General features: G+C 46.3%; 1 protein-coding gene across 3 annotated transcripts in view; it reads right to left on the bottom strand.

The window, feature by feature from the left end:
* rnf130 (ring finger protein 130) overlaps positions 1-13,336 on the bottom strand; it is a 53,611-nt gene that overhangs the window by 11,899 nt on the left and 28,376 nt on the right. For all 3 annotated transcript variants that reach the window (XM_076291994.1, XM_076291995.1, XM_076291993.1), the window contains exons 5-6: positions 7,773-7,844; positions 2,689-2,771 (exon numbers count right to left, since the gene is read on the bottom strand). In XM_076291994.1, the coding sequence (XP_076148109.1) occupies positions 2,689-2,771; positions 7,773-7,844 (155 nt within the window). The remainder of the gene's footprint in view (positions 1-2,688; positions 2,772-7,772; positions 7,845-13,336) is intronic.

Genomic DNA, 13,336 nt, shown 5'->3' on the forward strand with positions numbered 1-13,336 from the left:
GGGCCATCAGCCTCACCTCCCCCCCCCACCCCCACCCCCACCCTCTATCTGCTCTGAGAACAGGTCCCAGCCCCTCGCGTGGCCTCTGCGGCTTCCTCTATCTGATCTGACAACAGACAGCAGCTTTAGCTGCCAGCGCAGCACTGCTGACCCTGCCCAGCAACAGCAGCAGCAGCAGCAGCAGCAGCAGCAGCAACAACAACAACAACTGAGGCAGCGAGTGGCAGGCCTCATAGCAACTCAATGCAATTAGGGGAGATCCACAGATTAGACTGATACTGCTCCTGCTCTATGGCCAGCGAGGGGTCAACATGCATTGGAGGGAGGGAGGGAGAGAGAGAGATAGAGAGAGAGAGAGAGAGAGAGAGAGAGAGAGAGAGAGAGAAAGGGAGTGAGGGAGATAGAGAAAACTGTCATATTGGGATGCAGTCATACAGACAGAGAGATTGAATTACACGATTCAGCAAAATACAGACAGAAGATGAAAAGACAGGCATAAATCTACAGGTCAGAGAGAGAAGAAAAATGTACACGGCAATATCAAAAAAAAAAACAGAGCTAGCCATGACCTCATTCTTTTTCATATGTTTGATATGTACATTCAAAAGTAAAAGTACTGAGGCAGTAATCATAAATTCATATACAGTATATTTCACTGACACAGCCCTGTTGAACTTAATCAGCAAGAGGAAGAAGGAGAGTGAAAGAGAAAGAAACTGAAGAGAAAAAAAGAGAGACGAGAGTGAGGGTGAAGTAGTGTGTGTGCAGGCCTATACAAGGATACAAGGATACAAGGAAGTTTATTGTCACATGCATATAGTTACTGAATGTAAGAAATGCAGTGAAATTATGTCTGGTGTCAGCCTATTTGTACATTTATGGGGGGGGGGGGGGGCACCAACAAGGAGCACCCAAGAGCAACAGGGGCAAGGAAAAACTCCCTTACTAAGGAAGAAACCTTGGGCAGATCCACGGCTCTAGGGGCTAACCCAACTGGGGGGGGGGGTAAAAAGTGCAGTAGAAGAGGGGTTTAGTAGATTAAGTGCCAACTGGCAAGGGCTGCATAAGAAAGGTGGGGGTGGATTGGGATTGGGGGGGGGGCACCAACAAGGAGCACCCAAGAGCTACAGTATGTAATGCCCTCTGACTTTACGCACACACACACACACACACACACACACACACACACACACAGACACACACACACGACTCCTGGGGCACAGCAGGGCAGCAGTGGCGGCTGCCATCTCTCTCTCTTTCTCCTTCTCACTGAGCCGCCACTCGGGGTGACATGTCAGGGCTGTCACATCACACTCTGCCCCTGACTGACAGCCATCTCCCACACACATGTCTCACTGACATGAGTCAGAAGGACCCCTGGGGGCACATTGTGTGTTTGTGTGTGTGTGTGTGTGTGTGTGTGTGTGTGTGTGTGTGTGTGTGTGTGTGTGTGTGTGTGTGTGTGTGTGTGTGTGCCTGAATGTCTGCATGACCTCAGCAGTCATCATTCCCTGGCACAAGACTACTTCCAGCTGTGCGGCCAAGGCGGGACCTGGCAGATGGTGACCAGGGCTTTCAGAGGAGTGTGTATGCATGTGTATGTGTATGTGTATGTGTATGTGTATGTGTATGTGTATGTGTATGTGTATGTGTATGTGTATGTGTATGTGTATGTGTATGTGCATGAAAGAGGAATTGTGTGTGTGTGTGTTTGTGTGTGTGTGTGTGTCAGAAAGAGACACCAAGCAACACAATAGTGTGAAAAATGAAGAAAGACTGCTGTGTGGTGTATGCAGCATGTATCTATGAGAGAAAGAGAAAGAAAAGACAGTGAAGAGAAGGAAAAACGGAGAGAGAGAAAGAGAGAGGTAGTCTGTGTGTAGTAAGTGTGTGTCTGGAGTGAAGGGCTCCTGAAGCAGTCTGGTAGGTCACTGGCAGAAGCACGGCTAAAAATAACCACACACCGAGCCGGCTGTGCCTGTGATTCATGGCCATGGCCGGGACCCTATTTCCTAAACAAGCCCTCAGGTTTCAAAGCAACAGTTCTCCCATTTCTATTTCTCTCTCTCTCTCTCTCTCTCTCTCTCTCTCTCTCTCTCTCTCTCTCTCTCTCTCTATTTCTCTCTCTCTCTGTATTTCTCACTCTCTCTCTCACATTTTTCCTAGTAAGCTGCTAAATGTTTGCTAGCATTGATTCAGCGCTGGTGCAAACTCCTGGCTGCGTTGTGAGTTGTGAGCACGAGGTGCTAATGACTGGAACTGAATGGGAGAATGGGAGCTGAGCTGAGGCCGTGTATGTAGCACCCACAGCGTGTTGGCACTGGAGAGGTGTGGGGGGGGGGGGCTTGTTGGGTGAGACTTAGTGTCCTAGAATCAAAGTGACAGTGTCCTCTCCAGCTGGCTGTGTCAGTGACTGACAGACAGGTCAAGTAGCCAAGCTGGCTGTGTTTGTCTGAGGAGGAGACAACGAGAGAGAGAAAGAGAGAAAGAGTCCTTGAGATGTGCTTGAGGTCGACTTCAGGGAGAAGGTCTCTGTGCTGAGGACAGCAAGCAGGTAAACAACAAGAGCCCCTTGGGTATCCAAGCACACACACAAACTCATTATCTCACAGCGATAGAGACACATACTCGATATCAGGACACACACATACACATACACAAACATAAGACACACACACACACACTCACTTGCAGGGCAGGATGCGGACCACGTCATTAAGCTGGTAGCCCTCAATGCACACTGCGCAGTGGTTGAAGTCCGGGTCCGTCTCCTAAACAGAAAGAGCAAAAGACAACATAACGCTTTTAAAACCCCCAAGCAGCAAAAAAACAGGAAACTATGTAGGTCAGTGCTAAAGACTTAAATGCAGACATGGGCAAGCATGGTGGAAATAATCTGCCGTTATGAAATGTGAGAGCACACAGACAGCCGAGCCCCAGGTGAGATGTGTTAGCCTGCCGCGACACCATCCACGAAAAAAACACCGTCGCCATGACGACGGCAGGCGACATCTCTGCCTGCACGTCACAGTTCATGCGAGTCGCTGAGAGATGGGGTGTGCCAGGGGAGAAAAAGACAGTAAACAGGGAGAGGGAGAGGGAGAGAGAGAGAGAGAAAAAAATAGATGTCAGAGGACGAAGCAAAAGAAAGAGTGGAATTAAAATAAGGGAGATAAACTAAAGCGAGGAGAGATGGACAGAGTGAATAGGAAATAAAGGGAGAACAGAAAGAACAGCAGAAAGGAGAGAAAGAGAGAGAAAAAAGACACACAGAGAGGAGGAAGGATGGATCAATGCTGGTGTTATTTATGGTCTGGGGTGGATATCCATCTCTGCTGACAGAGGGCTTGTGGCCACAGAGGGGAAGGACATCCTGGTGCCGTGCAGCTCACACAGATCCATAGCCTGGTCAGGAAACCTGGACAAGACCACCAGCCTCCTCCTCCTCCTCCTCCACCACCTCTACCTCTTCCTCCTCTCACCTATCCCCCCTTGCCCCTGACGTCACTGGACAACGCTCTACGGCCTTGCTCTCTATGGCAAACCAGGCCGAGCTGTCTTTACACAGCCAGTCTGTGAATAAGAGGTGCCACTTCCTCGATAAATCTTAAAGGGACACCAGGCAAGCCTGATACTTTTTCTATACGAAACTCCCCCTCGCTCGGTCTGAAGCTCTTTTCCTTTTCTTTGCGTCTTCCGTCAAGGGTTTTCGCTGCTTCTTCGCTGGCTCTGCCATTATACACACGTTTGCAACAATCTCTAGCGTTTCGTTAGCCTGCCTCTGTGCTGTAAACTGATCCTCGGCGGGTAGGATACACCGAACTTGCAAGTGGGATATTCTTCCTACAGGCGGTAGGGGCGGGCGAGAGAGCCTTCATTCGCCCCGTAATGAGTCATTTAACCATATACCGACTTACGAAAACGTTGCCTGGTGTCCCTTTAACAGCTTTAGGGGGTGGTGGTGGTGGGGTCAACGTGGGATGTCACTCTACTGTCTCTAGGACCTGGGGGAGGATGTCGGTTACACCTCCACATCTGTGCCATCTTGTGCCATTAAATATGCAAGTAGCCTCAGTTATGTTGCATGAACAAGAAGGGTCGAGAGAGATAGAGAGAGAGAGAGAGAGAGAAAGAGAGAGAGAGAGAGAGAGATAGAGATAGAGAGAGAGAGAGTTATGAGCGAGAGATGTAGTGAAATGAGGTCATGTAATTTACCACAGTTGAGATTAGAGGGAACATTAAATAGAAGGGAAAAGGGGGGAGGTGGACTTTTCAGAGGTAGCATTCACATCCATTACACTTGAGCCAGTACACATAGCATTTACGGTGCGATCTGAGCTCCCTCCTTCAGGCCTAATGGAGAATTGAGCAGTTCTCACACACCGTCTTCACTGTTAAAAAAGGGCATCAGCATGAGTTCTCATCTGATGTGCTGAAGGCAATTTATTACACAGGCAGGTAGATAGGTCTCTCTCACAGAGAGAGAGAGAGAGAGAGAGAGAGATGTGAGTGGTGTCTTGTCATCAGAATGACAAAGGTACATCATTAGGTTGTGATACATTTTTAAAGTGCCCCGTCTGGGCCTGGGGAGAGGGAAATTGTCCATAAAGTATGGCTGTGTGGAAAGAGAGGAGAAGAATTGGGAGGAGTGCAATCTGTAAGGCAAGTCTATGTTTAAAAGTTCTGTCTTCTTGACTCGACATCTCCAGGCTTCTTTTCAGAAGTCGTTTACAATCCTCAAAGTCCAAAGAACTAGTTCCTTTATTGGTTATAAAAGAGGAACATTTTTGACAGAGTTGTGATGATCGGGGGTGTCCGTTTTTGCACCTTGTCAACTTCAGTGACATATAGCGAGCTCTTAACACTCACACTGCAAACGCACTTCCTGTGAGGCCTCGAGGGACTTCCTCTGAGACATCCCTCTGTAGATGGTGTGACATGCAATAAAAGAGCACATACAGTGAAAGTGCATCTGTGACACTGTGTGTGCAAGACCATGTATCAGCATGTATGTATGTGTGTGTGTGTGTATGTATGCAAGAGAATGTGTGTGAATGTATGTGTACCAGTGTCCAGGTTTGACCAAGTGAAATCATTGGTGTTATCCTTAAGGTCTCTGTGCAGAGAGTCACACACTGGTGTGTGTCGGTCACTGAATTGACCCACAGCGTTTTTTTGGAAGTGCCATTCTAAGAATCAATTCTGGGGGAAATGAGCGCTGAGATTTGTGAGCCTTTGGAGGCGCGCCACTGGCGTGCGCCATGCTGTTCTGTAACGGACCTAGGCCTGACCTTCATTAGGGATACTTGAGTAAACAATGTTAATTACCTTGACGAGGAATAATTAAAGGCTGAGAATGTTTTTTTTGTCTTCTTATACGCTGTTAATTTCTAATTTCTACTTTTTTTTTTTGAAAAGATGAAAGGTCAACACTCCCAAGGCGAGAGGCTTTATATTGATCAATTGCATGTTATCTCTGTGAAGGCCATTCACTTCAGTGTGTTCCTACAATAAGGTCCCTATGGCCACTTAACTTGTTTTTCACAGAGTGTTGAAGAGGGTTGTGTGGGTATACACTGCTTTTCCGGTAGCATCCTCAGTTCTCACAGCTATTTATGTCACCTCCACACACACACACACACACACACACACACACACACACACACACACACACACACACACACACACACACACACACACACACACACACACACACACACACACACACACACACACACACACACACACACACACACACACACACACACACACACACACACACACACACACACACACCTTTCCCAGCCTTGGTCAAGGTCACAGTATTCCTGGTGGGTGTCCTGTTTCTAATGGGCTTTGTCTCATCGGTCGATGCATTCCATTGAGGCCGCCTCCAAGAAGTGCCAGAAAAGAGACTAGCCCGGGGTTAGGGTGAGGGGGAACAGGGTTGGGCAAAGGGGCTGGAGATTCAGCCATCATTTTGGGCACAGGCAGACCGGCTTATGGAGACAATTACTACCAACGTCTTATGTGCTCTCTGCAGCAGGCAGACAGAGTGCAGTGAAACTGAGAAAACCTGTGAAAAAGATGTGGACTGAGGCTCTGCAAAAACCTATTTACTCAGGGAGAGAGGAGAGCCAAAGGAGGGTGGGTGGGTAGGTGGTGGTGGGGGCGGTGTGTGTGTGTGTGAGTGGTAGAGGAGAGGAGGGGAGAAATAGATTATTGCTTGGATAAGCATGGCTGTTTTCGTTGTAAAATGGTAAAACATTTTGACAGCAGTGCAGAGGAGGCAGGGAGAGAGAGAGAGAGGAAGGGAAGGAGGGAGGAGAAATGTGATTGGAGTGAAAATATGCTGGGTGGATATGTTATGGACAAATCTTTCCTCCCTAGCATGACCAGGCTGGATGACTGTCAATCTCTGGTGATCTCCGAAGCACTGCTCACTGTAGCTGACTAAAATCCCTTGCCTCCCTGGATGGAATGGCATCACTCTTCCTCCCTCCCCTTATTCCCTCACTCTCTCTCTCGATCATCTCCCCCTCAGTCTCTCTCTCTCTCTCTCTCTCCCCCGCATCCTGCAATGCTCAATCATTCTCCGCCTCCGTCTTCCTCTAGATGGAGAGTTTCAATTTCTTGCGGCGGCCAGTGCCAAGGCCAATGTTTTATTCATGTCCGCAACCGACTGGCCGACCTTGACTGGGGGCCCGGGAGAGAGCCAAGCCGCCCGCCCGCCCGCCCGCCTGCCCACCCCTCCCGCGGCCGGTCAAGACCTCAGACGCAGCTGTGAGGTTGCCACCTCCAGACCACCCTGCTGCGGGGGCCCACCGGCTGTCACTCCGCACCCCAGAGCGAGAGCCGCTGCAGCTGCTCCTGACCTCGGCCTCCGCCCTCCACTTGACCTCCCGCCTCTAATAAGGAGCGGCCCCTTCCATGGTCTGTGATGCAAGAGCATGGACGAAGGCAGCGTCCACTCTGCCAATGATTACTATGACGATAACAGTAAAAACTACAGTCTTAAGTAATGCTCCAGCTATTAAGACGAGCAATGTCCAGACCACAGACTACAACAACAACAGCATGAAGAATGAGATCATCATATCTGGGGAGTGCTGACAGCCAATCTGAATTCCTTGAATTTCAGACACATTAACAACAGCACATTAATGAACATGAGGAACATTACTGAGAAAGGATTTTGTTTATCGGATACCTGTGTGGATGTTCATATTGTTATAGCTACAGTTCTCTTTGGCTTTGAGTGGACGGGCCTTTAATAGAGCAACTCTGTGTATTCAGCCTTTCTGTATTAGGCTCTTTAATGAAACATATTGAGAGAACACAATGCTATGGTGCTTGGTGAATGGTGAATCGGAGTTAATATGCATTTCAAACCAAGAACAAAGAATACTTGCTGCTATTAAATCTCCACATCCCTGAAAGTCTGAAAGCCCCATCCGGCAATTATGGCTCAATGTCAACAACGCTGCTGATCTGCTGGTCAACACTGTCCACTGAACATTACATCCTGAGCCTGGGTTATAGTCTCAGGCCAAGGTCTGGGGCCCAGCCATGTAAACCATTATGGATCAGCGTGCTTTATAGCCTCTGATGGGACTGGAGATATGGATGGAGGCAGCTCTGGGGCGCTTTTAGATGACATACTCAATCAATCACATGGGTTGAAAACACACACTACACACCTGGGGCTATAAAGGAAACAGGTCAACGGTCGCCTAATGGATGTGACGGCTGAGATGGGACGCAGGTCTTACCTTGTCTCCTCTCTTCACAGTCCTGGTGGTCAGCTTTCCGATGGCCTTCTTGGCTGCATCTCCCAGCCGCCTCTGCAGTGGACGATAGAAATAAAAAAGGAGTAAAACAAACTGCCACTGATAAAAAAAACCTTTCCAGGATCCACTGAATAGGAATGAGGGCATAAATTGACAGACCGGAGTAGCAAAATAGTTATGCTTATTTATCTGCCGTGAAAGCTCCCTACAAAACTAAAAACTGGAGCACTTCGGGGCAGCCGAGGCCCAGCCCGTGTGATTAATATGCCTGGTTCTGTGGGGCTAAGGCTTAGCTCTCCTCCCCCTACACTACATCACCACTGTTGTATTTCCATGCGAATGCCGATGCTTGGCAGTGCTTCGCTCGGCTTAGTCCATTGACCAAGCAGAGCTCGGAGATGCATTTACGTACGCCAGGATCGCTTGAGGTTTTTTTTTTTCAGTTGTTGTGCATCTGTGCAGTGTGCAGCCTCAAACCCAGCTTGGATGAGTTGGTGTTGAGTGTAATGGTAGCTAGCTGGTACATAGGTGTGCAGTAGGTATGTGTGTTAGGTAAACCCCCTTCCTGACAAAGGAAAACGCCATTTTTCACATAGATCTCTGTTTCTCAAAGTCACTGAGCAGCCCACTGTTGGTAAGAGAAAAAAAACAATCGATGCTATCTAGCTTGAGTTGCTGCAGCCAACAGTTAGAGCAGCCAGGCAGCTACAGCGCTACACTCTGGGCGGCATGATTTTAAAGATGCCCCCAGAGTGAAGCACTGTAGCTGCCTGGCTGTTAGCTGTTTGGTAGGGATGGGCAAAAATACATCAAAATGTATTTTAAAATAAAATATCAAATACCTTAATTTTAAGTGTATCAAAATAAACTACAAAATTCATTAGCCACACCATATATCAGTACACTGACACTGTCGATTAACCCTTAGAACCCGATTGACGCAAAGTGCGTCAAAAAACACACCCTTTCTTCTCTGTTACATTGCTCCGGAACGGTTCATCGCAGCGAGATAAAACCTTTATTGCACGACAGAGCAGAAGTGGGGCTTTCCAACGAGACTACACACTTGTCTGTACGATCAAGTATGAAAATTAAAAAAAATCATGAAATTAAATCAAATTGCATCATATTTACAGTCTATACTTCTCTGCATTCACCTGCACACACATTACTCTAGTTTGAATTACTCGCGAACCCGTGATCGCATCGATATGGCAAGCATATCAGATGAAAGAGGGGGCACAGGGCTATCCATTGGTACCATGTTTATCGATCCTTCTGGCTTATAAAACCAGACGAAGTGACTGCAAAATAACAACGTCATGTACACAAACCAACGCTGCACACTCATTACTCTCGTTTGAATTACTCGCGGACCCGTGATCGCATAGATATGCCACGCATGTCAGATGAAAGAGGAGACTCAGAGCTATCATTTGATACCAAGTACATCCTTCTGGGTTATAAAACAGACAAGTGACAGCAAAATAATAACTTCATATAGCTGGACTTACCCCACGTTCTGTTCTTGTGGCAAAGCATGTTTATAATCCAATGCTATCATGTGTTTCTCTATGGCAAAGCATGTTCATATTCCGGTTTTGAGATCCTAGCAAATTCCTGCATGGCATCCAATTCAAGGCTCACATTGCATCCCAATTTGTTCAACAAATAAACACCTTTTTTGCCTTTACTTTGTTCATGGCAATGCAGTAAAGAGTTGAGAATTATTATGACTGCATACACACAGGCACGCAGGCTAACACGCAACCTTGGGTCAAGTCAGGTCAGATCAGTTCATGTCACAGATATGGAGCGCAGAAAGGTCATTTTTCATCACTAAATAAAAAATGGCATTTATTTCCGTAAATCACACAGCAAATATTTCTGTAAATTGCTCAGCCCCAGAGTATCCCTCCAACATGGCAATTATATTGCCCGATTCAGGACAGTCTGCCCTACACACACATGAAATGCATGTAGAGCTGTGAGCTTGCTGTGGTGAGATACATGTCGAAATATAAGAATTTTTATAATACACTTTTTATATTTTAATTCTTTAAAAATCAAAATAAAATCAATGCTAGTATTAATACATGAAATGATGGCAGATCTGAATAGCCTAAACTCTCCTGAAAAAAAACAATATATAATATATGTGTGTGGCACTTACAATGACCAGAATAAATCCTTATGAATAAAGGTAGTGAAAATGCCCTAAAAACAGCTTAGGGTTCTAAGGGTTAAGTGGAAAGTGTTTTCTCTGCCTACGAGACATGGCATAACCTGCAAACAGTCAACAGGACAACTATGCTGAAGTAGGCTATTGGTTTTACCAAAAATATTTGGCAGTATTTTTAAACTTCAAACATACACCTATAAAGTATGTTGATATAAAATACGAAGCCATTTTTTTCAACAAAATAAAATGAGTTTTGTGTTTATGTCAATTTTGTTCCATTTTTTGACCGCTTTGCTATGTTGCCCACCCAAAATTTCTACCCACCCACCCAAATGTAGTAGGCTAGAACAGGCCCTGTTGAACATACAAAACTACTTTGCAAAGTGTATACATGTATTTAGGTATGAATAACATTAGCCCAAAAAGGAAACGTTTGGTTCAGTCTAAAAAGAAACCAATTTAATTAGTCATCATATTTTTTAAGTCAAAAATAACAGAGGTTGCTTGGTTAAAATCGAATCCACTATTTCTAGGCCTGAATCATTGCCAAAATTAATGTTTGTGATTTCTAACTCTATGTAGGCTAACTTGCCAGCCTGCTAGTTCTCCAGAAAATGTTATTTATCAGTGTTGTCTATCAAGTTTATAACACATTTGTTATTTTCCTGTCTGCCTAACCACACTCACTTCAGTAAAAATGTCCATTGGCCAGTTCACCATTTACTTTGTATTGTCATTTGCGTCATTGTATTGTTACTTTTTAACCAGTTCTGCTTCATAAATTTATTGATAGGCAAACATACAGACATAATGGCAAACAAGAAATAAGTAGTGTGCCAATCACAAAAGAGGTGGTATCTTTGATATCATTTAGTGCGTTCGGAGGCTGACCTCAATGTGGTTTGGCCATAACCTGGAAAGACTCCAAAATGAGAGTGGCGTGGTGCAGTTATGCATCGTTAAATAGCGCAAATGCAAATGCAAATGAGGTGGCCACAGCCTGGCTCGGCCGTGTAACCATGTCCTGAGAGGACAAACAGGATGGCCAGACATGATGACCCAAACAAGGTCAGGTGAGATGGCCCTTCCTGCAGTGGTGGGATTTGGCACTGGCATATCGGAAAGGGTAGACAGTAAATTGTCTAGTAAATCTATTCCATGTGTGGAAGCTGAATTTAATGATTATCAGTGCAAATCATTTCACTGGTTCACTGTGTTCTGTATATAAGGGTAGACATATACTTGACTGTACTTTGGTGTGCAAGTGTACTGTATGTTTTTGAGTGTGTGTGTGTGCCTGTGTGTGTGTTTGTGCTAGTGTGCCTTTAACATATACCTGCCTACAATAATTTTTCCCGGGTTTTTCAGGATCATCTCCCAGCGCACTCCCATTTTGCTATTTCTCCCGGAAAACTCACATAATTTGCATGACCATCAAACTTCATTATAAACTCAAAGATCCTTTAGTTTTGTCTGTTTATGTGATATTTCCCAGGTTGCCAGATTGTGTGTGAAATACATCATACACATATCAATTTCAACCCTTTTGTCATAAAACCTGGCAACCAAAAAACCGAATCAGGGAGTGTGTGCGCACTAGGTAGCCACTCTTGCAAGCAGGCTAGTCTTGAATGCTTGAGAAATAGCTATTGTCAAATTGTTAGGGAACAATTGCCGTGACTGATGATTACACATCACATAAACTATTGAGTGCTGTTGATAGACAATTGGCTACTTGTGTCCTCGGAACTTAATCTGACAGCTGCTGAAGTGTTGGAGGTATAGGGGGCGCTGTGGCGCAACAGGCTACACCACACTTTGGTCCATGCGCCCACGGGGACTCGGGTTCGAGTCCGACACGGGTCATTTCTTGGTCCCACCCCTTCTCTCTCCCCCACCTGCTTCCTGACACTCTCCTGACTGTCCTCTTAAAATAAAGGCATAAAAGGCCAAAAAAGCAAGGTGTGGCGTACCGCTTTCGGTAAGGTAAAAGCAACAAATGAAATGCAGTGTTGCAATTGGAGTGTAGGCGAGGCTACAGTATGAAACTGCTAAATATGCAAATACAGATCATGATGCAGGGTATGGCTACATTTCAAACATTTCACATAGCATCAATAATCTCCCATATTTTAAAAGCTATAGGTTGGCAGGTATGCTTTAACACATGCTTCCTCACGCATATGCCTGTCATTGCAACTGCCAAGCATTGCTGCAGTTCCTTTGCAACTTCAGCTACGATCACAAGATAGATGGAACTACAGCTGAGCAACATAAAGGAGCCTGGGTCTGACTGGGGCTGGCTAATCACTACCTAGACAGACAGCTCAGGGCCAGTTAAGGCCTCTTGCACTCTGCCTGGAGAGTGGAGATGGCTCTGTGTGTGTGTGTGTGTGTGTGTGTGTGTGTGTGTGTGTGTGTGTGTGTGTGTGTGTGTGTGTGTGAGTGTGTGTGTTGCTGCTGGATCCTGTGCCCAGTCATTTAGCCCTGATTAAACACCCCTGTGATTTAGCACCGCACTCCAAGGAGATGCATCCCTCTGCCAACCTATTAGACCTAATCAAGTCTCACTGCCTTTAAATGTAAGCATCTATATGTATACACATGTGTGTATGTGTGTGTGTGTGTGTGTGTGTGGGGGGGGGGGGTCGGGGGAGGGTATAATATGTGCAGATGAACTCTGACCCGTGTGTTTCCCGTTTCTAATTTCATTAGAGGAGTAATATGTGATCTGGCAAGTCCATTCTCTGACAACTGAAAATCAAGTGCGTAGGCGTTCTGTTTCTGTAGCCAGGCTGGGAGAACAAGATGCAAACAGTGCAAATGCCATGGATACCATTACCATAGACTACAAAAACAGATCAAATGTACTGTCTGCCTTTCCTCTACAGCCCTACAAATCCCTTTCATATAAAGCATCTACTTTGAAAATGACTCCAACAGAGACAGATAATTATGAGGATGTAAGACATAGGAGTTTACTTTGATCATGCCTTTGCATGTGTGTGTGTGTGTGTGTGTGTGTGTGTGTGTGTGTGTGTGTGTCTGTCTGGTTGTGTAGAGGCTACACAGATCAGTATTCTCCACCTGAACTGGCTATAAGGGTGCCCAATATTAGTGCCCCCCCCCCTCTCTCTGGACTAGTACTTGGCCTCCTACATTGTGTGGAGGGTGGAGGAAGGAAGGGCTGGGGCTGGAGCCAGTGCCCTCGTGGGTCAGGGTGGTGTAGCCTTACAGGCGTGTGGCAGGCGGAGCACTGAGCAGGCGGGGGTGAGGGGAGGTGGCGGAGGAGGTGGGGGGGCCGGGGGGCAGGAGCGCTGAGGAGGGGAGTCAGACGCTGAGGAGGCAAGGTTTTACCACCGCC

This window comes from Alosa pseudoharengus, unplaced genomic scaffold, assembly GCF_046254945.1.
Source record: "Alosa pseudoharengus isolate Yale_2024_CS ecotype anadromous, Long Island Sound unplaced genomic scaffold, YU_APseudo_1.1 YU_APseudo_1.1_scf_19, whole genome shotgun sequence".
Taxonomy (NCBI): domain Eukaryota; kingdom Metazoa; phylum Chordata; class Actinopteri; order Clupeiformes; family Clupeidae; genus Alosa; species Alosa pseudoharengus.